This window comes from Aptenodytes forsteri, unplaced genomic scaffold (assembly GCF_000699145.1).
Source record: "Aptenodytes forsteri isolate BGI_AS27 unplaced genomic scaffold, ASM69914v1 Scaffold143, whole genome shotgun sequence".
In the NCBI taxonomy this organism is placed as follows: domain Eukaryota; kingdom Metazoa; phylum Chordata; class Aves; order Sphenisciformes; family Spheniscidae; genus Aptenodytes; species Aptenodytes forsteri.
The window spans coordinates 4277499-4302848 of NW_008794951.1; the positions used below are offsets into that span (position 1 = coordinate 4277499).

At 42.0% G+C, this 25350-nt stretch overlaps 1 protein-coding gene across 1 annotated transcript in view; it reads left to right on the forward strand.

Moving 5' to 3' along the window:
• Nucleotides 1–25350, forward strand: part of NRK (Nik related kinase) — a 108269-nt gene that overhangs the window by 75094 nt on the left and 7825 nt on the right. Inside the window, exons 21-30 of the mRNA XM_009275378.1 lie at nt 945–1063; nt 4730–4823; nt 7340–7513; nt 8360–8489; nt 8894–9052; nt 10707–10850; nt 12086–12220; nt 14260–14360; nt 14903–15052; nt 18355–18514. Of these exons, the coding sequence (XP_009273653.1) occupies nt 945–1063; nt 4730–4823; nt 7340–7513; nt 8360–8489; nt 8894–9052; nt 10707–10850; nt 12086–12220; nt 14260–14360; nt 14903–15052; nt 18355–18514 (1366 nt within the window). The remainder of the gene's footprint in view (nt 1–944; nt 1064–4729; nt 4824–7339; nt 7514–8359; nt 8490–8893; nt 9053–10706; nt 10851–12085; nt 12221–14259; nt 14361–14902; nt 15053–18354; nt 18515–25350) is intronic.

A 25350-nucleotide genomic window follows, 5' to 3' on the forward strand; every position in this document is an offset into this window, starting at 1 on the left:
AATATGCGCTACCAGGCTGTGACACACTCAAGACTGTTCTGGCTCTCCATTCGCTGACGTGCCACTGATGGAAAGGATGATTGCTACTCGTCTGTCTGTCTTACTGAGGCATTTCTTTTCTTTGGTGGTGTTTTTTGGGAGGGGAGGGGGGGGGATGCCTATCAGAGAACTGGAGCTCATAGTACCTTGTGCAAGAGCTCATGTGTGGGATGCTTGGCATTTTAAAAGTTTGCAGGATGCTTGGCATTTTAAAACTTTGCAGGCAGGCCTGGGTGGCCCCAGGGCATGCAGAGCGGGGCAGCAGGGGACAGCTGCAGCTTACCGGAGCCTCCAACCCCTCCTGGCTTGTCAGGGACCGGAGGTTTGAAGAAGACTCTGTGTTTAGGCCATTACCAATGATGTGGGAGGCCTATATACGAGTTCCTGTAGGACTGGGGTGTCTAACTGCCCTGCGGGTGTGAGCCATGGCTGTGTTGGTATTGCCTTTCCAGCCCAAAGGTGCTTCGTACCCGGTCCGCGCAGGCACAGCCTGTGCTCAGGCATGCCCTGCAAGCCTCAACGTAGTCCAGGGCTGAGACGAAACTCGAGCCGGTGTAATCCTTTATTCCTGGTGCGGAGCACTCCTTTTCTCGTGAGAAAAAGGAAGTACTTCTGTGCTCCTAGTGCGAAGATTGAATCATAAATGTTTGAGATTCAAAATAACATACTGACTAAAGTTAGTCACCTTTCAACTTTTAGGAAAATCAGGTGTTTTGGCTTAGGTCACTTTCCTGTGTGAAATACCCACTTGTGATGGACCAACAAAAGCATCAACTTCCTAATAAAGCTTTTTTGGTGTGCAAGTGACAATAACTCTATTTGCTGGGACAGTAAAATACTGCACATGCTGTTTAGCGGTGGGTTCTTCTGTGAGAAAAAAAATCAACTGAGTTTTCTTTACTCAGAGTCCAGGCTCCTTTGCCAAGGGGAAGGACGGTGCCAACTCATTCTTAAAAGCGGCAGACTATTCCTCGTCAAGTGACGAAGTCAGCAGCAGTGATGAAGATGACATGAACCACACAAGGTTGGCTTGATTTTTTTTTTTTAATTATTTTCTTCCTTTTTATTACACGCTTCTAAATATCTGGAAAAAGTTGGCATACATAAATACTACCTCCCCTCTGAAGTTACTGTCAGTCATTTATGTTGGTTGTAATTAAGCAGTTTAATTGCACTATAATGAACTCCCCGGGGTAAATGTTTGCTCCATCAGATGTATGCAGTGTAATAAGATTTGATGACTTGCTGCCCTGGGACAATGAGGAAATGTCTCGTTTTAACTAAATATCAATAGGTAATGCTGTTATAGAGATTACTTCACATTGATCTACGTTTAAATGGAATTTTTGAAAGAAAAAAGGAGAGGGAAAGAAAACTGTACACCTTCATGCTAAATACAGGTTACAGTGAAAAAGCAAGGCAAATATGACCCTTGTATTCAGATAGTCTGTTCACTCTGGGAGAAATAATTACTGCTGAAAAGCTGACTCCTTCACCAGGGCTGTTTGTAAAGAGGGGATAGTGTAAGCAGGATTTGTTTTTGTAAGATTTGCTGTATTTTTAATATTGTTATTTTGCACAGTTGCTGTGGTTGCCAGATGATGCTGTGGCTTGTACCAAGCTGATCTCACCTGAACTGTTCCTCTCTAGCTTTCCAGTTTCTCTTGTTGATTTTGTGACTGACGTCTTGTGGTGTTTTACCTGTCATGCAAAATGTGTATTCTGCTGAGAAATAATGGAGCGTGAATAGCTTGCTAGTCCAAGTGAAAGAGAGTCGGGGGATCAGTTGGCCAGCCCTGCTGTTTGGAACAGCAAACAGAATTATTTGTTAGTGTTGATGAATGAAACTTCTAATTTTCTTGCAAAGAGACTTCAGTTTGATTCAAGTTCTAGGATTTACTTTGAAGTTTATCACAGGGCCACAGAGCTCTCTGGCATGAGGCTCTTGCTCTTCTGACATAATTGCCCATGCAGTTTTGTCAGTCTTCAGGAAGAGATGCACAGATTTGTAGCACCGTTGGCAAGCTATTGCGTTGGCCTGGTACCAGTCCTTTCCCCGTGCTGCTCTGAAGAAGGTCGAGTTTTTGCGCCTGCATGTGCTCCTGATTTGCACTTCTGAAGTTCATTTTCAAAGCTGAGGGATGAGGAGGGAGAACGTTAAAAATCTTGTAGCTTATTCAGTGCACCTGAACGAGCTGTCTTTTTACTGTAATGCCTTTATTTTCTTACTGCTCCTCTTCCAAACCACCTTATTCTGATCTGTAAAAAGTTTTATTCACTCTAGGTCATAGAATTCATCCTAGACCTCAGAAAGACTCTACATAAAAATATGGATTTGCCCCGTAGCAATGACTTTGCTGTGTAAGTGTTAGATTGCTGTGATCCTTGCATGCTGTAATGATTTGAAGGAGTGGTATCACTGCCTTTGGAAATCTGCATGTGTTATTTGCATCTCCTCTGTGTGTGAGATCCACCAGTCCTCTAGAGAAGTGGAATTAGCAGGATGATCCCTGTCAGGTTTGCCTTCCTGTGCACACAGCCACCGCAAGAACTCCTGTAAAATCAAAAGTATAATCTTGTCTATTAACAAAGTCCCTTCACCTCGGTTGAAGGTCATTTATATTAAAAGATAGATACTTTGGGAAATATATCCTGATTACTACCAAGTAAATAGCAAAAAGGATAGTGATCAAAGTGAAAGCAGCAGCCAGCATATTCTGGATAAAGTGAAGGTTTTTGTTTTCCTTGCTATCTAAAGCATGTGAATGCAGGATCTGAAGCCCCTTGCAGTCTGTAGGAGTGTTTCTGTGTGGGCTTTGGCTGAGACACCTCGGGCCAGGTTTTAGTTGGCTATTGAAAACAATCTGGGTTTTCTTCTTCTTGCCTGGGCTGTGGAACAGCTTTTGGTGTCCATGCTCCAGCTTTCATGGAGGTGCCCAGTAGGACTAGGTTTGGGACATGCACATATGCAACAGAAAGAGCTTCATGTTCTCTTGGACAAATCCTGTTAACCACCCTGAGAAGGCTCATTTCTGAGGAAGCCAGGACTGAGGGCAGCTGTCTTTCACCAGTAAAACAACTTTTGGTCTTGTTTTCTTTTCAGTGAGATGAGCCAGAATTCTTCCTCACACACACCACGTTTTTGTTCTAAGGAAAGGATGTCAGTGTATGTGATCCAGCATCTTACCTGCTTGTATAGCATATCTGTTCCATTGATGCTAATTTCTCCTACTCTACTGAGAGTGCTTCCCTCTCCGATGCCTGCAGCATTGACAATCCCCTGAAAACACTGAATTTCCTGGGACTCATTTTGTATAGTTCAGTTTCCTCTCTCTGCTCTTTATATGCTGTTCCCTACCAAAATTTGAACAAGGTGGGTGCAGGTGTGTGCTTGGCTAGGAATTACTTTCTCCCCCTAATAAGTGGGAGGTTGACATCATTTAAGATCAGCTGCTGCTTGCTTTCCTGATAAGAAGGGGTCCTTGCACTCACCGTTGATCCTACTCCATATCTTGCCATTCCTTCTAAGTTTAGTATGCAAATATTTGCCCCTCCCATAGAAGGGGGGGACTCAAAACCAAAAAATAAACAACAAAAAAAAGGCACAAAACCTTTTACTCCTTCACAACCATCTTAAGTCAATAGCCCTCTCACCAAACCTTCTTTGTTATCGCATTGGGCAACACTTAAAAAAAACCCCAATCCTTATACTCTCCTACCAGTTGTGGTGTAGCACTGTAGAGCCCTTCACACCAGCATCCTGAATCCAGTCAGTTTTATAATTACTGGAAAGGAGGCAGAAATGTAATAGGCTTAAATGGATTGCAGTAATAAATAAATGAACATAAATAAATAAGGGGAATAAATAATGTGGGGTGGAAATGCACAGAAATGGGGCCAGAGCCTCGCTGACAGAAGTTTGAGGCAGTTCCACTTGGGTGAAAAAGTTTAAAATGCAAAGATACCACTGGTTGTGTAGGAAGCAATAGTATGCTGGGGTATATCACAACAGATGCTTGCCTTGTTCTTACTCTTTCTTTAGGTATCTCCTTTTGGTCACTGTTGAAGACAGGTTACTGGGCTAGGTGGGCTTTTGGCCCCAGCCAGTCCAGCAGCTCTTACGTTCTTTTGTCTCTGTGTGCACTGGGCAACGTTTTCTTTGTTTCTTTGTATGTAAGGTGAGGATGTCCACGTTTCAGGGACTGATTCACAGTACGAAATTCCAGTGTTGCCTGTCCCAGTAGGCACTGGCAGAGAGGTCCCTGATACCAGCATACAGTGGAGCAGCAGCTCTTCTTCATAATTGCACCCCGCAGGCTAGTGTACAAGGGGAGACATGAGTTTTGAAGTAGGCACTTCTCAAATGACAGCTTGAGGGACCAGCTCTCACTTGCCTGAGCTATGCAGTGTCTGAAAAATGATGGGTGAAATGCAGGGAGATGAAGGGGTGCTCTCCATCGAGGTTCGGAGAGCTTCCTGCTGTGTGTGAGTGGTCCTCAGGCTCGAGTCCCTTCAGGCACATCCACAGACTAATAAGCTTGCTTTTGTACAAGAACATTTAAGTGTAACTAGTGAATGTTAATTATGCTCACTTTTGAACATGTATATGTGGGATTTTTTGCTTTTTGGTTTTTGGGCTTTTTCTTTTCCCCTGAAGTAGTTCTGTTCATTAATTGGAGTTTGTTACCAGGCAACTGCTAAGCAGCAGAGTGGCAGATTTCTCAAGGACGAGAGTACCAGATGGAATTGAACTGAAACCCCAAAGCACCGTCGCAGAACAGAAGGTAATTTGGCCATTTGTAAGGGGGTGGGTACAGTGGGGGGGAGTCAGATCATTAATGTGCATGATAAATGCTGTATCCATTTCTTCTCAGCAGCATTTTCACTCTGAAGTCCTGCTCTGTCATTGCAAATTATAGCTATAAGCCTTGAAAAAATGTGTACTTTCAGGTTTTGTGCTTCCTATAAAAATGCTTACATTTAGGTACAAAATTGCGCTTCTTTATTTGTCGTTGTTATTGACCTGGTAGTAGTTTCTGATGTCAGTGTATTTCTTGAAAGCGCTGGGCAGGTTGCGAAAAGCAATACTGTTGATTATTGTTGATGTGCATTGTTGCTGTTTTTAAAAATCCTGACCTTTTTTATTCCAATTTAAAGAGGACTACCTCTTACTACTTAAAATATTACCAGAAGAGGCGAAAAACACTTCATCTCTCCCCACTGGCTTAGCAAAAATACATGTCTTCTCATATGTCATGTCGTGGTTCCTTCCCAGCTGTAGTTTCTACTAGAGACTTCAAGTTGTGGATTTTCCCCTGTGATAAATGCTAGTGCAGAAAAGATGAAGACAGACAAAGCAGAACAATGCTCTTTGCAGTCAAAACAAAAAAAAATTACAGTAATAAGACTTGCAGTCAGCATCAGAGCACTTCTCACATACTACTGAGTGTACTCTCCTTTCACAGATAGGGAAAATAAATTGCTGTGAAACTGGTGTTTTTCCCAGAGCTGCTTGCGTGAGCTGTGGCAGGGCTAGGAAGAAAAAGGACTTTTCTTTACCTCTGGTGTGATTTCAAAGCTTCAGACCAGAGTGGCATCCTTCCTGACTGGGGAAGGCGTCCCACTTTGCCTTCGTCCCACCATTCTCGAGGAGAAAAGACCCTGCTTTGGAGAAGGAATTATAAACGGGGCAAAACCAGTATTTTTCTTGTGGCAAAACGAGCCCAGTGCTTACCCTTTCCCTTGATATCTGGGCATTGGAAATAGGCTACTTGAGGGAAAGGAGAAGGATGGGGTCTTTGAGGCCCAGACTGAGGATGAGGGAGGATGGAAAAGAGTGAAGGTCACATTTTCTGGTGGGTTTGGGGAGGACAATGTGGGAGGGAGAACAGACATGACTGCCACCTCTCCTTACAAATCTCCCTGATGCCTTCCAGTCTTTTCCCTCCTTCTCATGGAGAATCCTATCTGTTCCTTCCACCTCTGTTTCACCAACAACAGCCATCATGAGTCTCCACGACTTCTTCCAACATCCCTTTCCCTGGCCCATCAGCATGAACTGGTTTGAAGTGGTTAGGGTGTACCAAACTGCCCAAATGATTCAAACGAGGGGGTTGGTTCAGTTCAGCTGAGTCTGACTCAAAACTGAACAAAAAAGCCCCATACTGGCTTGATTCCCTAATCTCAAATACCGACATGTATGGTTTGGTTTGGTTTTTTATACCTAAATTAAAATGTAAACTACTTAAGAGCATCAATTTGATTTCTAGTTAATTCCTTGGCTTTGAAAAGGCAAATGTCTTTTATTTAGAATTACCTACTTTTTTTTTCCCCCCATATTTTGGCCAGCATTCAAAAAAGCTGATCTGATTTCAGTAGGTTGTTTATCAAAGTCAGTACAATGTACAGACTTGCCTTGAATTCAACCAGCCAGACGCTGCTCGAGTTTGGTGATGCTTTTTGCTTTGATGTAATTCAGGAGGAATTTTCTAGTGTAGCACTTGGCTTCTGTCACTCTCTACGTTCCAGTGCCGATGGTGTTCAGGTACCCTGACCGATCATGGCCAGGGGTAGATCCCTCTGCACTGCCCTCCCCATCTGGGACACCACTTGCTTTACACGTCCCATCTTTCTTCCTCTCAAAGCTTCTAGCCAAATACTCCCAGAAACCGACCTCTGACTCCGTGTTTTGTGCTGTCAGGGAGAGAGCTTGTGTGGTGCCTCACACTTTACGTAGTTTACAAGTATTTCCTTGAAGCTGGTGGGATCCTGTAAGGAGGTCCGCAGGAGCAAACATCATTGTACTGGAAATGCTGATAGGGGATCCTACTGAATGTCATCATTCTAGAATAAGGTTTCTTAGTTCAGTAAATGGAAAGTAGCAATGAAATGAATGGTAGGGGGCTTTGAACTAAATACAGGTCCAGAACCGAGACGTACCTACTTCTGACTGTGGTAGGCAGAGGTCAGATCTGTAACATTAGGACAAGTCATTTGATTCTGTCTCAAGTGTCTCTGAGGATGAAGTTGCTTCTTTACCTGTGGTTGAGGTAACATAGATGAGGAACATTTGTGGAGCACTTCAGGAGTGGAAGCCAGTGTTGATGTCTCAGGTGTTTGCCACACACTTTTGTATTTAATTTTTTATTTTAATCTTTCCATAGGGTTTGTCTTTACATGATGCATCACGCAGAGCACCCCTCCCCATATGCTCATTATTTATTGTCCTGATTAACAGGAGTTGCATAGTGCATTGGAAGTATGCTAAACGTGGAGCTTAACTGTATTTTCTCATGTGCAGGATCAGATTTTAGGGAAGCAAATTTCTAGCACCCAAGAAGGCCTCTGGAGCATAAACAACCAGAACTATCTCCTGCCAGATCTCCTCCAGCAAAGCCAAATTTCAGACTCCTCTGTGAACCCACCAAAAGTGCCACTGACTAGCCAGGAACTTCAGAACAAACCTCTGAATAAGGTAAGAGATAAATTACAGCTTGAATGAATTGTACCATCATTTTCCTCCAGCCCTTAGGAGCCTGAGATTGAGAGCCTTTTAACTTCATCTATCCTGCCTCTTTTTATGATGAAATTTTTCACCACATCCCTTCTTTTCTTTAAAAGTTTTATCTAGGGGACGGGTAAGAAGTCTTGAGCTCCCTAGCAGATTTTATCGTTCCACTCGTTTGCCCCCATCTCTCTGCTCCCTTTTCTTTCCTTCCTTTTTTTCCTCCCCTTTTACACAATCCAGAAGGGCTTGTGTCAACCCTCTGCTCCTTTACCTGTCACGTCAGCAACGCAGCACTCTCGTCTGCCTCCGCTCATTGTCCCTGGCTTCCATCCGAGTGTCAGGTGGGAGTGCACAGGGGCCAGGGCAGCATGTCTCGGCAGCCCCAGAGGGACTCTAACAGCGCTGTGAGCACAGGGGCTCTTGGGGAGAAGTGGTCACTGGAGGCAGGTAACAGCTCTGTCAGGGGTCACATCCTAAACTGCCTTGCTTGAGGCAACAGCGTCCTCCTTGCTGCAAAAAGATTTGAGCAATGCCCTGTTGCAGACGAGACAGCAGGGAGTGATCGACCTGCTCTTCCTCTGGGGACTGGTTATTTCAGTGCAGTGCCTGGCTAAGCATCCCGACACAACTCCCTGCTCAGGCCTCCTCTTCTATCACTGAATTTGTACCATGTATCTACTGCTTTAAGACTGTTCTTCATGTCTTAAGTACGCCACAGGCCATTTCTTCTGAACCTCAGAGACACCGCATTGCTGTGTGCTGTCCGCTCCCTTAGCATCATCTTCCTGAAGCAGCTCTTGTTTTTCATTGTAGACCCCGTGCACTGAAAGCACACCTTCAAAGAGCAGTACATCGTCTACAACATCGTTTACTTCATTCATAGATCCTAGACTTCTGCCAATCACCCCTCCCACCAGTCCAGTAGGACCTTCCTGTAGTGCTCGTGAGTATGCTTCACCCTTCTCATAAAATGTCACTCCTGGTTTCTTTTTTTTTTCGGGAGTGGGGTGGGCTTATTGCTTGGAAATGGAAACTGTCAGTAACGTCTCCAGAAGCTGAAACTCCACATCGCTGTGAATTTTCATTGTACTGCTTCTGCCCTTCTTCCAGATGTGGCTTGCTCTACTCTGCTGCTGTGTTACCACAGTGCTTACTCAGGAATGCCTGAGGAATTTTCCAGATGTATGTTTTTTTTCCTCTGGCTATGTAATGCTCCCGAGGTGTTTTCTCACCCTTCTGGGGCTTCTTTCATTCTGCCATAAACAGGTCAAATGTGAGATGTAGTCGAATACTCGCATGTAGCCAAATACTCGCATTTTTCATGATTGCATGTGCCTTTCATTCTAGCATCTAGTGCAAAACCTGAGCCTGTCAGGAGAGAAAATGCAAGGAAGGGCTCCGTTGTCAATGTCAACCCAACAAATATCCGTCCACAGAGTGACAGTCCAGAAATTCGTAAATACAAGAAGAAATTCAACTCGGAGGTCCTTTGTGCTGCTTTGTGGGGTAAGCTCAGAAGTACTTGGGCATGTGTATGGAGGGAAGGCAGCAGCAGGAGAGGCTGGCAGTATATGCCAGGCAGATTTCACAGTTGTATTGCACCTCTCCTGTCAGAAAGTCCTGGAGTGGATCACTGAGTAGATAACCTGCGTCACTCGCATGACACTGCCTTCCTGGTAGAAGATGGCAAACAGATGACTTACAGTTGCGAAGGATTTTGTGCATCAGAATGAGAAAACGTTTTGATCGGGCACCAAATTGAAACTGTGCTCGTTGGAAGAGCCAAAAGTTGCAAATGTTTTAGTAACTTATGCGGCTCATGATAACTTACCCTTGTCTTAGCTGCGTACGAGTACAGCTGATCACACTAAGCCCTGACCCAGTGGAAATAATCCAAACCTGAAGGCTTTTGCTGTCGTGTGTGTTAGGTATTCCAAGATTCTGAAGCAGGTCAGGTGTCAAGTCTTTCCAAAAGCTTGGCTTCCTTAGTTCCTGCTGTCAGTGCTTATTCAGAACCTCGCTGGATCACCCTTTTTACAGGGTCAACTTCACATGGTGTAAAACCAAGATGAGTGTAGTCAGACCAGTTTTCAACAACTGTAGACCTTGTCTCAGTCTCACACTAGCTAAGCTCTTGAGTTGTTTTGACCATCTTTCTACTTCAGAAGAACAGACGTATTCTATGGGACTCACCCAGCCTTTTACTCCTCCTCACTTTTTGAGTCTGGAATCGAAAATGAGTGAAGCAGATGAAACATTACCCAAAGCAAATGTAGATCTCCAGTTTACAGCTTCACAGATTTTGTGTAATGTATGTTTGTTAGGAGTCCAAGATTTTAAATTAAGAACAGAGCTGTGTGGCAAGGTCTGTAATTAAATGTGCGTTGAGGCTGAAGAGCACCAGGTACTCGTCAGAGCATTGCCAGTAGAGGAGGGTGCTTGTTACAGCAGGATACCTCATGTCATTTCTTTAGAGCCTGCTGATTAGGAAACGTAGCTGTCATGCCAGCCGAACACAACTTTTTACATCCTCTGATGTCGGCAACCCACTGGAGCCTTCGCTTCCTTGGGAGCAGTTGGATTTCAGATGGATTCACTCCTTTAATTCGGCATTTGAAAGCATTCTTGCAAGACACAGACCATTTTCAAACAAACACTCCACTTCCTCGTAACAGCAGCCCTTCTTCCCACAAGTTTGGTCCTCCTGTGATTTGAGTGTCGTATTTGGGGAAAGAGGGATTTTTTTTTTTTTTTTTTAAATTGGTAGAGACCCTTAGATCATTTAGTTGGATCTCCTGTGTTGCCCGTGGAGTGGTGCTGGACTGGGACTTTTGCAGTGCTCACAGGCACTTTCCAAGGTCACCGGAGAAGTTCGAGTTCACAAAGCATTTTCCTTTTTCTTTAAATCAACATTGACTTCAGCGGAACTACTCATCCTTCAAGTTACATGGGCACATAAGCATTCTGCTGGGTAAAAACTGTAATGGTGAGGTCCTTTTTTTCTATTCATTTTTCTGGGGGGTCATCCACATAGCAACAGAGAAATTATCAGCTACCATTAAGTGAGACTAAATAAGAATCAGTTCTCAAAACAATGAACATTCAGTGGCCTCTGAATCATTGGGTGATTTATGCAGTATTTTTTTCCACGTATCAACAGGAGTAAATTTACTGGTGGGAACAGAGAATGGATTGTGGCTGCTGGACAGAAGTGGGCAAGGAAGAGTTTATTCGCTGATTACAAGGAGACGATTCCAGCAAATGGATGTTCTGGAAGGACTCAATGTGCTAATTACTATATCAGGTTAGTTCAGTGTCTAAAAGTATCTGACCTGCATTGGGGTTGGAAGCAATTAAAAAGAAGAATTAGGTTATAAACTAGGTTGAGGAATTTCCTCTTACAGAAAATCACAGGACAGTTATTCTTGTTAATGGGAAACCTCTCTTGAATTTTTAACATTTACATTCTCATTTCAGAGAGGCTTTGGGATATTTCATTACCTGGTTAATGTGTAAAATGGTTTGTGAGAAGTATGAAGTGTTTCATATCCTTAAAATGAACTGTTTCTCAGCAAGTTATAGTTTGTCAGTCTGTTTGCTTGTTTCTGTGATGGGTGAGCATCTGTCTAAGTGCAATTCTATTAAAATACCATTAAATAACCTCGTTCTGTGTTCAACAACATGAGAGTGATCTGTACTGCGGAAGCATCAGTAACGTTAAATGGAGTAGCGTCTTCAACCTCTGCTGACAAGCAGCTTGGACCTTGCCCTGCAAGGTACTGAGGCCCTTATTCCCCATGGGTGAGAGTAGCCTCAAAGGATGCTTAGTACGTAACAAGGTGAGAGATGTAGGTCCAGCAAGGAATGGCAGCTCCTTGTCTCCAATCCAGACTCACCGTGGTGGGCGATGGCGAGAGCTGTTTGTCCCATATTGCAGGGTCCAGTTTCTTATGTGACACAGTCCTCCTCTTTTAGACTAACCTGTGAGCCCAGACTGCTGTTGACCGTATCTGCTTACGAACTAAAGCAACAGAAAGACTGACTGAGATGAAAGATGACAAAGTAATTCTCACCTGGAAAGGCATCCAAAAGAAAATAGCTACTTGTAATGAAGATTAACTAACATTGTCAGTTAATTAGAACTAAATGAGTCACTTATTCAAAATGGCCATTGTGTTCCTTCCTTCACATCAAAGAGTAAATGCAGATAGTGTGATTATTTCTATACATGCGTCTATAGAGACCTATTCTTTGGCCCGAGGGAAGAATTTTAGTCAGGTGTGAAAATCTTGCATGAAGCTCGAGTCACAAGGTAAGTGCACATGTGCCAAGTGCCATAGGATTGCTCATGTTCCAGTTCCCTCCTGGGTGTCACCGTCACACAGGGCTTTTCTTTTGTGCTGCTGGACTCTTCTCCCACCTTGACGAGGCACAAAGACCCACTGTACATAGGTCACAAAACTGGCTTTTTGTAAGTGTGGGAGGGTTTGTACTTCAGTGAGTTAAAGCATTATGTCTGTCTTTTTTTCCAAACCCTAGGGAAGAAGAATAAGTTGAGGGTATATTACTTATCATGGCTGAGAAATAAAATTTTGCGCAATGATCCAGAGGTGGAGAAGCGGCAAGGCTGGGTGTCTGTGGGTGACCTGGAAGGCTGCGTACACTACAAAGTCGGTAAGGACTTTTTGTTTTTGTCTTGAAGAGCTGCTTGATCATCCTTTTGCATCTCGTGACACCAGCATTTTTCTTCAGCTCCGGTTCAGGATTGTATTGGGCTGAGTATCTCTGAGTTCTTTCAAACCTCCTTGTTTTACATGGCAGGTGCTTTGCTCCCTGTCATTCCAGGTAGCATCTCTTCTTGCAGCAGTTACCGGATGATGTTATGGGTATTCCCTGTGACGGCTGGAAGAAGGTGGTGCCAGCCCTGGTCTGTTGCTCAGTCAGTGGCTTAGAAGTTCTGTAGTTATCTAAGGTTTTAATTAGGCTGATGCTTTCCACCTATTCAGTTTCCCTCCTTGCCCTGAGTAACTGCTAAGAAACTGGACTAGTAAAGTGCTAGTAAATCAGATTTGTAGGATGTCCATGGGTAGATCAGACTGGATGTGCTACAGCTCATCCCTGTCTCCAGATCGTAAAAGACCGAAGTATACCTTTGTTTAAACTTACACACTGGAAATGGTACCATAGCAGTTGAAAAACCATCTTGCTTTTATTTGGCTTTCAGGCAGTTCATTCTTGAAGATGAACATCAGTATTGTGATAGTTTCTGTCATTTAACTGCGTGAGGGGGTGTGATGTATAGCGCAAGTTTTGCTTTGTATATGCTAAGTATATGAAAGTGGCACTTTTTGCAAAGTCAAATAGAGAAATGATACAGAGGAGTGCAGGAGACGGCGAGGTGGCTGGCTCTCATAAATACCTTGCTTGACTTTTTTGCTTTTATATCTCATGGCTTTAAAAGTGGCAAGGGTTAAATCCAAGAAAGGATGTGAAACAGATGTGTGTTGTTACTTTCTTTGTGATTATAGCTAAGCACCCACGTATTCCGCTTCAGTTGCTCATCTTTGGGTTTGGAGTGGGTTTTGTTGGGTTTTTTTAAAAAATTTATCCTAAAATTAGGCAAACATTTTGTAGGAGCTTCTGTGTTTACATATGACAAGCCGCTCTTACTACTTTGACAAAACAGCTGCTGTTGTTTTTCTTTTGGTGAATCTTCTTGTATCTTGACCTTTGGTTGTAAAACCAAAGTCCAGGTAGAAGAGGAAAAGGATGTGCTGTTCTGCATTTTGGTGGAGTTTGGGTTTTTTTTCTTTCTCTGCCTGTGCGAGATTTTCCTGACCAGTGTCCATCCTTATCCACTCTTCGTGCCTCTGCTATATGTTTGGCCAGTGTGAACTGCTCCTTTTGTAAGCAGCAAGGGCTGATCAAGCCCTCCTCCCACAGAAAACAAACCTTACTTCAGTAGTATAACACCTGCATCTTTTAAAAATCCCTGCCAAGCAGACACTGAATATAAAATGAAGGGTGAATGCGTTGCGACGCGATACCCTAGGGTTCTGTTTCCAAAGCAAATGCTTGAGTCTCTCAGAGTGAAAACACAATGTACAAAGAAGCCTGAATTTTCAATGCATGATTCTTCATTTATTCTCAATGGGCCCAACGTGACCTTAGTCAACTTAGAGAAATTGCTCATCTCTTAAATGCTTACTCATCTCAGAAACATGGGAGCCCTTCGCCCACACTAGCACGTGGGGATTTAACCCCACACATGAACAGTGAAATGAAAATTCATCCTGCAGAGCGTAACAGAATTGTTCAGCCAACAACCACCATTCCTGCAAAAGTAGCTTATTCACAACCAGCAATGATAGTGTGTGTTCACACTTAAAAAATTAAGTGGGTTGGCTTAGCTTGCAGGGTCAAGACCTTTTTTTCTGACTAGTGAGATTTTTTTTTTTCATAGATATATGAAAAGCAATATATAAATGTTGTTAACTGTCATCTGGCTTTACTGAGTATAGATGAACTATAGGTTTTCAGTCAAGGTATTGTCACTGGTGATATTAAACATTGATGTCCAGAATCCATTAGTCTCCCTTGTTGGATAATGTCTACCTCTACAAGTAGTCCATTGAAATTATTTCATGTGATGAGATGGTCTTTGATTTAAGTGTCTGTCTGGTACCTAAGGAATTGTTCTTCTTGTATTACAGTAAAATATGAGAGAATCAAATTCCTTGTAATTGCTTTGAAAAACTCAGTGGAGGTTTATGCTTGGGCTCCAAAGCCTTATCACAAATTCATGGCTTTTAAGGTAAGTGAAACTTCACTTTGGTTCAGATGTATCACTGTCTCTCACTGTCTCTCATCTACTCTTTGCTTTTGCTTTTTGTTGCTTTGTGTAACGTTTATTTCTAGTTAAACATAAAATGAGTATTCTTTTAAAGAAAATGTAGCTCATTTGACATACATTGAGATGGCAGGCATAAAACTGTCACAGTCATGATTCTGGTAGATGTGAATAACTTGTTTCAGTGCTGTGCCTAAATGTACATTTGAGTTCACAAAGTTGATGCTGATTTCCCTCAAAAGAGGAGGAAATTGAACATGGATGGTACTCAGCCTAATTTTTGCCTAATCCGTTTCTAGAATCTGGATTTTTTTCAAAACGCAAGTGAATTATCCAGCTCTCCTTGCAGTTCAGTGGATGATGAATACTTAGCTCCTTAAATGTAACGTACTATTTAACAAAAATAGCTGTCTAACTTTTGAGTTTTGAAAATTCTTAAGATCACATATGTAGCTCTGTAAACCAACAGCTTTATTGTGTTATATAGTGTATTTTTCTTTTTCCAGTCCTTTACCTCACTTCATCACAAACCACTGTCAGTTGACCTGACCGTTGAAAATGGACAAAGATTAAAAGTCATATATGGCTCACTAGTAGGCTTTCACGCTATTGATGTGGACTCTGGATCTGTGTATGACCTGTACCTTCCAACACACGTAAGATACTCCAAAAAAAGACGTAAATGCCTCTGTTCTTTGGGCTGTATATTGATGATGATCAGGTTAAGAGTTGTGCTGTATTTCAAAAGGCAGGGTAAGAGAAGAATTATTGTACGCCAGCTAATAGAAAACCACTTTTCACATACTTTTATAACACTTGAAGTTCTGTTAAATGGCTTTTATCACATTTAGAATATCAATTTTAATGGTTTAATGTCAGAAAGCCTGTTGTATGGACAGTACTATTTTTAATTGATTTATCCTGGAAATTTAGGACTTCTTAAGCAATCAAAGACACAATAATATCTACATGAATTTACGTGACTTTTACAATCTGCCACTGTGCTTTTCAATCTTGCTAACAAGCTGATTAAATTATCACTGAATTGAGCTGAAATTTGGCCTGGATTACAAAGACTGTTGCAACATATTTTAATCTTGATCCACTGCAAGCATGTTACCTTTGCGCCAATGAGTACCTGTAGCTAGAGGAGCCAGGTATACATATGTACCCATGAATAATCCCAATTTCTTCACCATGGAGCAAAGTTGCATTTGTTTCACATGATTACAGATCCAGGCTCTGTGTGCAAAATGTGATTTGCCTTTCAGTCATGACTTTGCAGAAACCCAACTTCCAGACTAAATAAATTTGCTGATCATCTTACCATTCAGTTGCCCGTGAAATCAGTCCTTAAATTCAAAAGAATTTTTACATTTTCCTCAGGATTTTCTCATTAGATTGTCAAGAAGTTGGCATGAAGATGTTGATTGCAGGTTGATGTGTACATATTGCGTTGTGCATCTGTTCATTGAGGTGATGGTGATCACTAAATTCCTGCTTAAACTCAGATAACAGCAAAGTAATTCCCCTGCAGAAGTGAATGACTGGCATGGGGCTGTCCAATATGAAGCTTGTGCTATGGTTTTAATCTTTTTTGTTTGTTTTTGCTTATTTTTTAGCTGTTCTAGATAGTTCTTTTCAAGGCGGTGAGTCCCAAAAGCCAGAGAAACTTGAGGGCTTAGGTCCAGAAAACTAGCAGGTTCCCATGGCTCCGGTCTGATGGGAGGCTCCTGGCAAGGAAACCTCTGTGCACGCTTGAAAACCTCCCTGAAGTCAACAGAGCTCCACGGGGGCAGAGGGTTAGCTCATCCGGGTGCCATGGCCTCCTTGTATCCCGAGGCAATGTGTCCCAACGTTAGGCTCAGGAGGTCTGAAGAAGTCTCATCCCAGACCTGCGTGTTGCAGCCTGTGCCTTGAACCCTTTTATTTTTTAACTTCTTTTTCTCCACTCTCAGCCCTACGTTTCCAAACCAAATGAAAACCCATAACTCCCGTGCAAGCCACTTGATCGCTCTGCTGCCCTGACAAGTGACAGCCTTCAAATTCTGTTAGACCTGTGTTTCTGATGGACACAACGTTTGAGGATGGCTGTTAAGTTTATAAACTTAATTAAAAAGTAACTTTTCTAGCTGTTCAGAACAAACTGTTGAATCACCTGCTAAAAGCTTGTACTGTTTATTTCTGTGTTGGGTTTTTTTAAGGGACGTAATATTTGTTTTGTTAGAGGGTTTATTTAATCTGACAATTAGTAGCTTTGTTAACTATGCAACTATGAAAAATCCACATCAGTTTATAAATCTAAGTGTGCTGCCTGCACACCATCCCTGGAAGCTGGTTGCTAAGCGAGGTGAATAATGACTTGTCAAAAAGGTCATTAGCATAATTGCCCAAGATCAGAAAGGCAAAGAAAAAAGTGAACCTTCTTGGAGGCTTTAGTTTTTCAACAGGCTGCAAATACAATTACATACCCGATGAGAGAGATTTCCCAGGTGACTGTCCTGAATATGTGGGGCACCTTTAAGACTGGCTCCATTTGTGTGTGCTCTTCAACCGAAAGTTAGCATGTACTAAAAATATATTTTCCCTTTAGAGTTTTAGACCTGAAATAAATCTGCTGCTACAGTGGCTCTACCTTTTTCGGTATTTTATTATTTTAAAGAGCATCTGCTAGAATTGGATGATTCTCTCAAGGAGCTTTGTGGTGGCAACAGACCAGACTTTAACAGGCTGACTTTAGATACTCTTGCTTCCTGGTAGCCTCTTTTCCTGGTTCCCCACCTCTTTCTTCATCTCTTACCTGCTTCGATCGCTCATGCGAGTACCAAGGCAACGCATTAAAATTGCTCTGCGACTCTGGATACCCGTTCTAGTGTTACGGATAGTTGTTGCGGAGGCACGGAGTCAAGTGGTTGGCCTGAGTGTATTCAGTTTGGCAAGTACAGCTTCAGTGCTTCTTTTACTGTTCATTGTGCCCTTACAGTGTGCATAAATGTATGTGCTTGAAGAAAAAAAGATCTGTGTGTTGCTGGCTTGTGAAAATGATGTAGAAACTCCAGTCATATGCTTCCTATAAAAATATTAATTGTAGTGGTTTAATTTACTGTTTAGCATCCTGTTTTGAGTAGCGCTTTAAACAAGGAAATGCTTTGTTATTGTTTTTGAAGGGTGTCCTCTTCTTCTTTCAAAAACACTTTCATAAAACCCGGCCTTCATGGTTGTATACTTAGACTTTTTTTTCATTTGGGACATGTTGGCTTCTGGGAGAGATTCTAGTGCATTGACCAGCTGTTAAAATAATTTGTGTGAGTGAAATGCACTGTTCCTGCAGCATGCAGAAAATGTATGCTGAACAGCATTTAAATGGGGAACTATTTTTAGTGAAGTATGTGGGAAGGGAAGGGAAGAACAGAGAGTGGCTTGTATTTGAAAGGTCCAGGTAACTTTTCGGTTTGCTGTAAATATTGTGCAATTTACAGGTTTTAGCTTGTGAGTGGGGATAGGGAAATATCATGGAAAGTGAAAGCACTGATTTCCTGGAATGTGGAAGCTTTTGCCCTTCCTCCATCTTCTGAAATAATTACGAATTCAAATTTATTTCACCTTTCTTCTGTTTATATAATGCAAGTGTTTTGTGAGTGAGTAAGTAAATATTATTGTGTCTCAGTGGCTCCATGGCTTCTTGAAACCGATTAATACTGGTAAATATAAAGTGAAATATTGAACGTTGATTTGTTTGCAAACCTACTGTCATATTCAAAGGGGGGAGGAGGGGAGAAAGCCTGTTTCAGAGGCTAGCTAGCGAACTATACAGCCTTTCTGAAAACAGGCATTTCTTTCACTTTCCATGAGCCATGAGCTAGTTCTTTTTATTGCTCTGCCAAGCTAGGTAGATTGATGTAGTCACTAAAATTGCAGTCCATTTTCTGATACAAATCTTAGTAAAATATGATTCTAGATCCAGGGGACTATTCGCCCGCATGCCATTATCATCCTCCCGAATACCAGCGGAATGGAGCTTTTACTCACCTATGAAGATGAAGGCATCTACATTGATATATACGGGCATTTCACAAAGGAGACTGTTTTACAGTGGGGAGAAATGCCAGCATCTGTAGGTATGTATGAAAAATAGCACTTTATGAAATACAAGATCCTGCTGCATGAAGCCTGACGTCTCTGTGAGGTTTGTATCCATATGAAAATGGTTGTATGGCTCATAAAGCAACTTCTGAGCAAACCAGATGTGTAAGGAGTAAACAGATTTATGTATGTTTGTGTTAAGATAGCCAGTGATTGCAGTAGGGTCTTCACATTTGGTTCACAGAGTATTGTATTCCTTTCACACGGTTTATTGCATCATACCTTGACTATACAGCCAAACTTCACTGAGGATGCAGCTTACCACCAGTTTTCACAGAGAGAATTACATGAATTACAGAGGGGAAAAAAGGCGCTCTTGTTTCCTACTTTGATTGTTCATAGCCCGTGGCGTTTTGTGTAAAAATTCACTATAGAGAGGTCAGTTACTGAAGAGGTCTGTAACTGCTGTCAAATGGCCCCTTAATTTTATCACTTTAAATTCACAGTGCTGCCAGCCCAGGGTATTTCTAATAGATTCTCAATCTCTCCATGCTGGCAGTTGGCAGATTCTGATTGTATTGTAGCCAGGACAGCTGTTTGTTTCACCTTCCCCAGAGGGCTTCAGGTTAACAGTGTGGGGAAAACCAAGAACAACGCAGGCAGATTTTTGTTTTTGTTATTTGTTGCTTTTAATTTCTTTTCCGGCTCACTCCTCTTCTTCTGCATCTTAAAACAAACATACCAACAAAAAAAGCCCAAGACACTTAGATTGTACAAAAGCATATTATTAGCTTGGCAGAAACTGGATGCCACAGTGAAAAAATCGAGGATGTTCACCTTTCTCCTTTCACTTCTAGCTGGGTAGTTTTAGGAAAAGTCCATTAAAATCAGTAGAATAACACCCTTGAGTAAATGCCAGGTTTGACATTTGCAGAGGGTTTTCAACAGTACTGAGGGCAAGAAGCCCACTTCTGGAACACAGATCGCTACAAGACAACTTATTTTTTGCACTGTTTCAATAAAATTCAGCAACAAAACTGCTTCAGTTTCAAAAAACAGGTATAAGGTTATAAGCTAACTATATAGTGTTTCTTTCCCTTCACTGAATAGCCCTATCTCCAATTTTCAGCCCGTATTCAGAGCTACAGGGCGTAATTAAAATGTATCAAGTCAATTCTCCATTTTTCATAGGGATATCTTACAGTCTTTGATATGTAGAAATTTTACATCCCCTCTGAATTAATGTTAGAAACACCATAAGAAATAATCAATAATCAAAAAGCAATTAATCAGCCAGGGTAAGAATTGTTTTAATGAGAAATATTGAACATAATTGGAAGCTGCACTGACAAATGCTATCTGAAGGAGACAGAAGCTTTCAAGCAGCACGTCGTTATGGGATGTGCTTCCTTAGGCCTTACTAAGAGTAGCAAGCGTACTTAACATGAACATACTCTTCAAACTGTAATGTCTTATCCACCTTATGGCGTGCATATACGATACATGATTTTGATAACTCTCCTTTGTTTTCCCACATGTACTTCATCGGTTAGAACTCCTTTGTTCTGCCTTGGGAAGAAACAATTTTAAAATCAGCTGCATGTATATAAGTGTCCTGCCAGAGATTAACCCTAATCTCATGTTCAATACTTTTTAAACCATGGATGTTACTTGTAACTATTACAGGCTTTTCTAGTTGTATTCTTACTATATGCTATGTCCTAAAGAGTCACTGTTACTAGTTAGTTAGTGTGTTTCAAAGAGGGATGATATATAAGGAACAAAGGGCTTTCTTACGTCCTGCTTTAGAAAGGGGGATATTGCAAGAAGGGTCGCATAGATCTATGACTCCTACTTGGAAATTTGCAGTTTGTGTCACTGGGCACTGATTGCTCTCAAAGCTTTTTCACTTAATCTAGATAGAGTTTGCAGGAGTGCCTCAGAAGGGGACCAGAGAGAGCTTAAGTCCTTCTTCCTAATGTTGCTGAAAGTACTGAATCATCAAACCCACAGATATGAGAGAGAGGTTTGTAAAGCATTCTTGTAGCCTGGAAATCGCACTGCCTTAACTCCAGTAAAAATTTCCGTGTGCGTATCCAGCTGGCACTGAAGTGAATAAAGCTTCACCACTTTGGACCAGCTGAATATGTGATCTTTTGTGCCAGTTAATTACTCTAATTTAAAACATCTTTTGGTATACATCTGGCTAGGCATGATATTCTCAATTTCTCAAGGTTGATTACATCCTAATAGAAGGAATGGCATTTGGACATTCGCCTTTCCACGTGCTCGTGCAGCTATTTCTCCTGATCTTCAGCACACCACTATGATAATAATTTGCATGGAAAGCCATCAGTATGAAATTGCCTAAGCATTTTTGTTACAGTATTTTAGGGCAGTTAAATAGGAAGAGGATGGAGAAGATGCTTCTGAGGGTGGCATCCTATCTGGTGAATTTTACTATATTCAGGGTAGGAGTCTTGTCTATGTGAATAGTTTAGATTTTCTCTGTAGTCAGTCTAGAGAAATGGGCACCACCAGATGGGAGGGTGGTGCCTATCCAGGGACAGGTAGCTAGGACAGGGATAATGAAGCATCCTGCTGAGAAAGCAGAGGGCGAGTTAGATGAAATGTTTTGGATGGTAAGGTTAGGAGAGCTGAGTAACCAGCTAGCTCTTTGCAGAACTTCTCCCAGTGCTCAGAAAGCAAGACTGTAGGTTTTCTCTGGAAGGAAAGGTGTCTGTCTCCATCCGCCTCTTTCGTTGTCTATACTTCTGCAGATTCCATAGCTGGAGGGAGGCAGTCTCCAAACAGCCCCTCTCAGTTGTCATTTGAAAATTTTCCAATACGTTAGCTTGAGAACCCTTGCGTTTCTGCTGCTGCTGCAGCACTTCTGGTATCTCAGAAATTGATTTCTTTGGAACAGAAATTGTCGGTCTTTGTGATGTGGTACAAGATTAAATTGACTTCCGATTGGAATCACATTTCCATTAAAAACAAATTAATCCAACCTATAACTCAACACACAAACTTTAAACAAATAGCTGTGTTAACTATTATTTTAATTGTTTCCCACTAGCTCCTATTAATTCTCTTGATCCTTTGAAATTCTTGGCTCCAGACAAAAACATTAACTATTACGAGAGAAGTCTGAATAACTGTGTTATTTTCGTGGCCAAACTTAGGGGGAACTTGAAAGTTTCATAAGAGATCCCATTTTCCTGGAATTTCCAGACCCATTTCAGACATCCTAAAGTCTGTGTGAGCTTATCTCAAAATTTTCGCTCTGCGTTTCAGAGATAGAAGGGTCTTGTGTTAACCTCAGGGTGCTCTCTAGTCATCCTTTGCTCATTTCTTGATTTCTTTAAACAATGATTTTGAAATAAAACTTTTGTAGTTGGTGAGAATATCTTGACTACAAAAAATAAAAACTAGTTTTGTGTTATAATTGATGGATTTAGGGCAGGGAAGCTAAATATAGCTTACTCTCATAGTCTTTAAGTTGGGACCTCTGCGACCGATCTGTTGATAAGAAATTGGAGAGAGGAAACTCAAATCCTGTGGGAAATTAAAATTGTAGAAGTACTCTATCTATGTTTAATCTGAAAGATATTTCACATATGTAGGGCTAAATACAAATATAGCTGTAATATTTTCTTTCTATAAAACAGGATTAAAAAAGGGTTTAAGAAACATCAAGTTAATAAGATTTGGGAGCACTTTTGCCCTTTTGTGTGAGTAATGAATTATTTACAGTATGTAGTCTTAGAGGGCTGGCACAAAACTGGATATTCCCAGAGTGGGGAACCAATAAAAGTCCTTATTTCCTTTGCCGTGTACGTATTAGAAGCAAAAAGGATGTTATGTAGAGAAACAGACAGCATTACCAAACGGTGGTTGAATTACTGCCTCAGTGCTCTTATCGACATACTCACCAGTTCCTGAAACAGTTGCTGCCCAGCTCATGCACAGAAAATGCCTGCTTGTACCTAAATGACTCTTGTTGGTCAGATCTCCTGCGCGCTTTTTCCCCGGGAAACCACAAAAAGCACTCAAACAAGCAAACCGTCACCCCAGATACATTCCTGGGTTGGGTTATCAGTTCTACTGGCGTAACTACAAATGAGTAAGCAACACCTGGGAGCAGAGAAGCTTTGGAACAGAGATGCATAGAAACATACATGTTTAGGAAAAAAAATGATTTAGTCATAAATTTATTCCTAGCTTGCTTGGGGTGGTTAGGGAACTGTATGTGTTAGCCCTTTGTCCAGTGCAATCTAACCAAGACATACAGCAGAAAACCACCTGCCTTCCATGGCCAATTTCTTGATTTGTCCATTGGTGACTTTATTCAGCCTTAGTTTCTTTTCCTTCTTGGTTTTGACTCTCTAGCCTCTCTCATTTAGTAAAAGTCACAGCTGTGACTGGAGGAAGAAAAATACCTACTTCTATCCAAGTAACATAAACAATAGCAGTAAAACTATTTAACAGAATCGCCCAAGAGAAGTTACTGACTCCTTCCTCAGTTTTCCTACCCAAAATTGCTTAACTTTGGGGGCAGTAAGTTTTAAAGCATGGGCAAAAGACAGAAGTACATGCAAGTAGCTAATTGGAGAGCTCAAGGCTGGGTTTCAGTGGGAACAAGCTTTGCTACGTTGCAGGACACTTGGTATCTGAGGGTTATTTCCATTCCCAATCCTCAACATGTATGTCTCCCTTCCATTTGTCTAAAAATAAATAAATAAACATCCTTTCCCCAAAGAGCGGGGAACCAATAGAAGTTGTGATTTCACAGAGCATACTGGGTTTGACTGAAGGGCCAAAGAAGGGTTCTGTAGAAGTGTACTCAGTCTTAAGATCTGTGTGGTCTCTAACAGCTGGTATGTTTTACTGTCAGCAAAGTCATCACTGGATATTCTCCTTTTAATGTTCGTGCCCGGCTGCATACTTGCCTGAAGCAATTTTCTCAAACGTGTACAAAAGCAAAATTCAGTAGCTTTTTTTCATTGCATTTCACCTATGCTCTTACTGTCTGTCTCCAAAAAGGAATTCAGTAAAGCAGCGTACATTCTCTTTTACCCTGTGAAATGGAGTTTGATATCATGACTCGGGCACGCAAAAGTGGGTCAGACTCTTTTAATTCATGTTCAGTTTGTTCATTTTGAACTTCTTTAGTTTATCTGGAATCGGTTGCCTGGGGAATTTCTGGAGTCTCCATCACTAGAGGTCTTTAAGGTCAGGTTAGACAAACAACTGTCAGAAGTGATACTGATGTGGCAGAGATATGGATGGAAGAGAAGGTGCATTAAGGTCCTTTCCTGCCCTGTTTCTGTAACGCTAATCAGAAAAGCCCAGTTTTATGATACTTTGCTAAAAGCTGGCCTCATTCTGCTTTCATGCAGAGGTCAGCTGGGAATAACTGCTTAGGGCAGTGAGTACAAATTCAGTACGTGAGATCAGAAAAGGGATTTTTGAAGGGAAAGAGTTTACAAAAGAAAAGAAGGGTTAAGAAGGGAAGTGAGATTGTAGCAGTACCTGGGTTCTGTGGTACCAAGTGCACTTGTCTCATTCAGACTGTGAGTATGCTACTGGTGTGAGACTGAGATCATTAGCTCATGTCAGTGACACTTCATAGAAGTTAATGGATCCAATATGGCTCAGTAATTTCTTTCACCTTTCCTATCTCCCTCAAGCATTTCCCCTTGAAGCAGTCACTTCCCTGAATGGGGGCTCTACTCAACTTAATGTTCATACACGGTGTAAACAGGAAATACTAAGTCTCACCCTAAGTTTCACGCGTTGCTAATGCTTTCACAATGTTAAGAAACTGATTTTGAGCTCACTTTGCTATACTAACTTTATGGCATGTATTCTTTGATGTCCAGGGAGTAATGCTGGTGTAAATGGTATAAAAAGAACCACAGGTCATGCGCAACTGTAGGTCTTTTAAGATATGTGGTAATGTGGGTGAAGCAGGGGAGCTTCAGGTAACTCTGAATAACTTTGTTCCAGTACGTTAAGCAATATTGGCACATCAGTCTGAGTCAGTATATGCCTTTTCTGCTGAGCTACTGTCCAAAGGACCAGAGTGGCTGTCTAAGTCTAGGGTTGCTAGAAACCAGTACAATCTTGCATAGCGTGTAATATAAACACCCTTATATGTTGCCAGCTGGAAGCATAGGATATTTTTATCTAAAGCCTGTTGAGGTGGGAAGTGGACTCAGAATAACTATTCCTAAGTTGCTCATGGTATAGGAGCTTTTGTTCCAGAGTAAGACAACTTCATTCAGAGTATCTAATCTGCTCTCAATTCATTTCACATGAAACACTTGTAAGTGCTCCCACATGGGAAGATTATCAAGACTCAGTACTGGCCTTTGAATTCACAGCCTGCTATCCTGCAAATTAATTTCCATGTATAGATGGCTGTGGCAAGCAGCTCCTGTGCTGGCATGATCAGCAGCAGAGCGCTCTAGCGCGGTGCACAGGGGGGTTTCCTGAACCGGGGGAGCCGAGAGAGCCAACAGGAGCCTGCAGCTCATGCAAAAGCGGCTGACGAGACCTGGGCAGGGTCAGGAGCAATGGCAGCCAAGCCCCCCCATGCCTATAAAAGAAGCTCCTGGGGAGTGCTAACAACCAGGGCATGGCATGTCAGCAAGGATGTGGTGCGTGGAAGGGCGCGCAGAAAGGGTGCTGAAGCTCTGCCAGCTCGACCAGGGAGCAGTGGTATCCATCTGACAGAAAGCCATGGCCTGTCTAAGCTCTGCACCCACCACAACTGACGCAGCTTCCCAGACAGAGCTGCGGTGGGAACACGCTGCCAGCCAGGCGCCAGGCTGCGGGGTGTGCCCTGCTCTTACACCAGTACCGG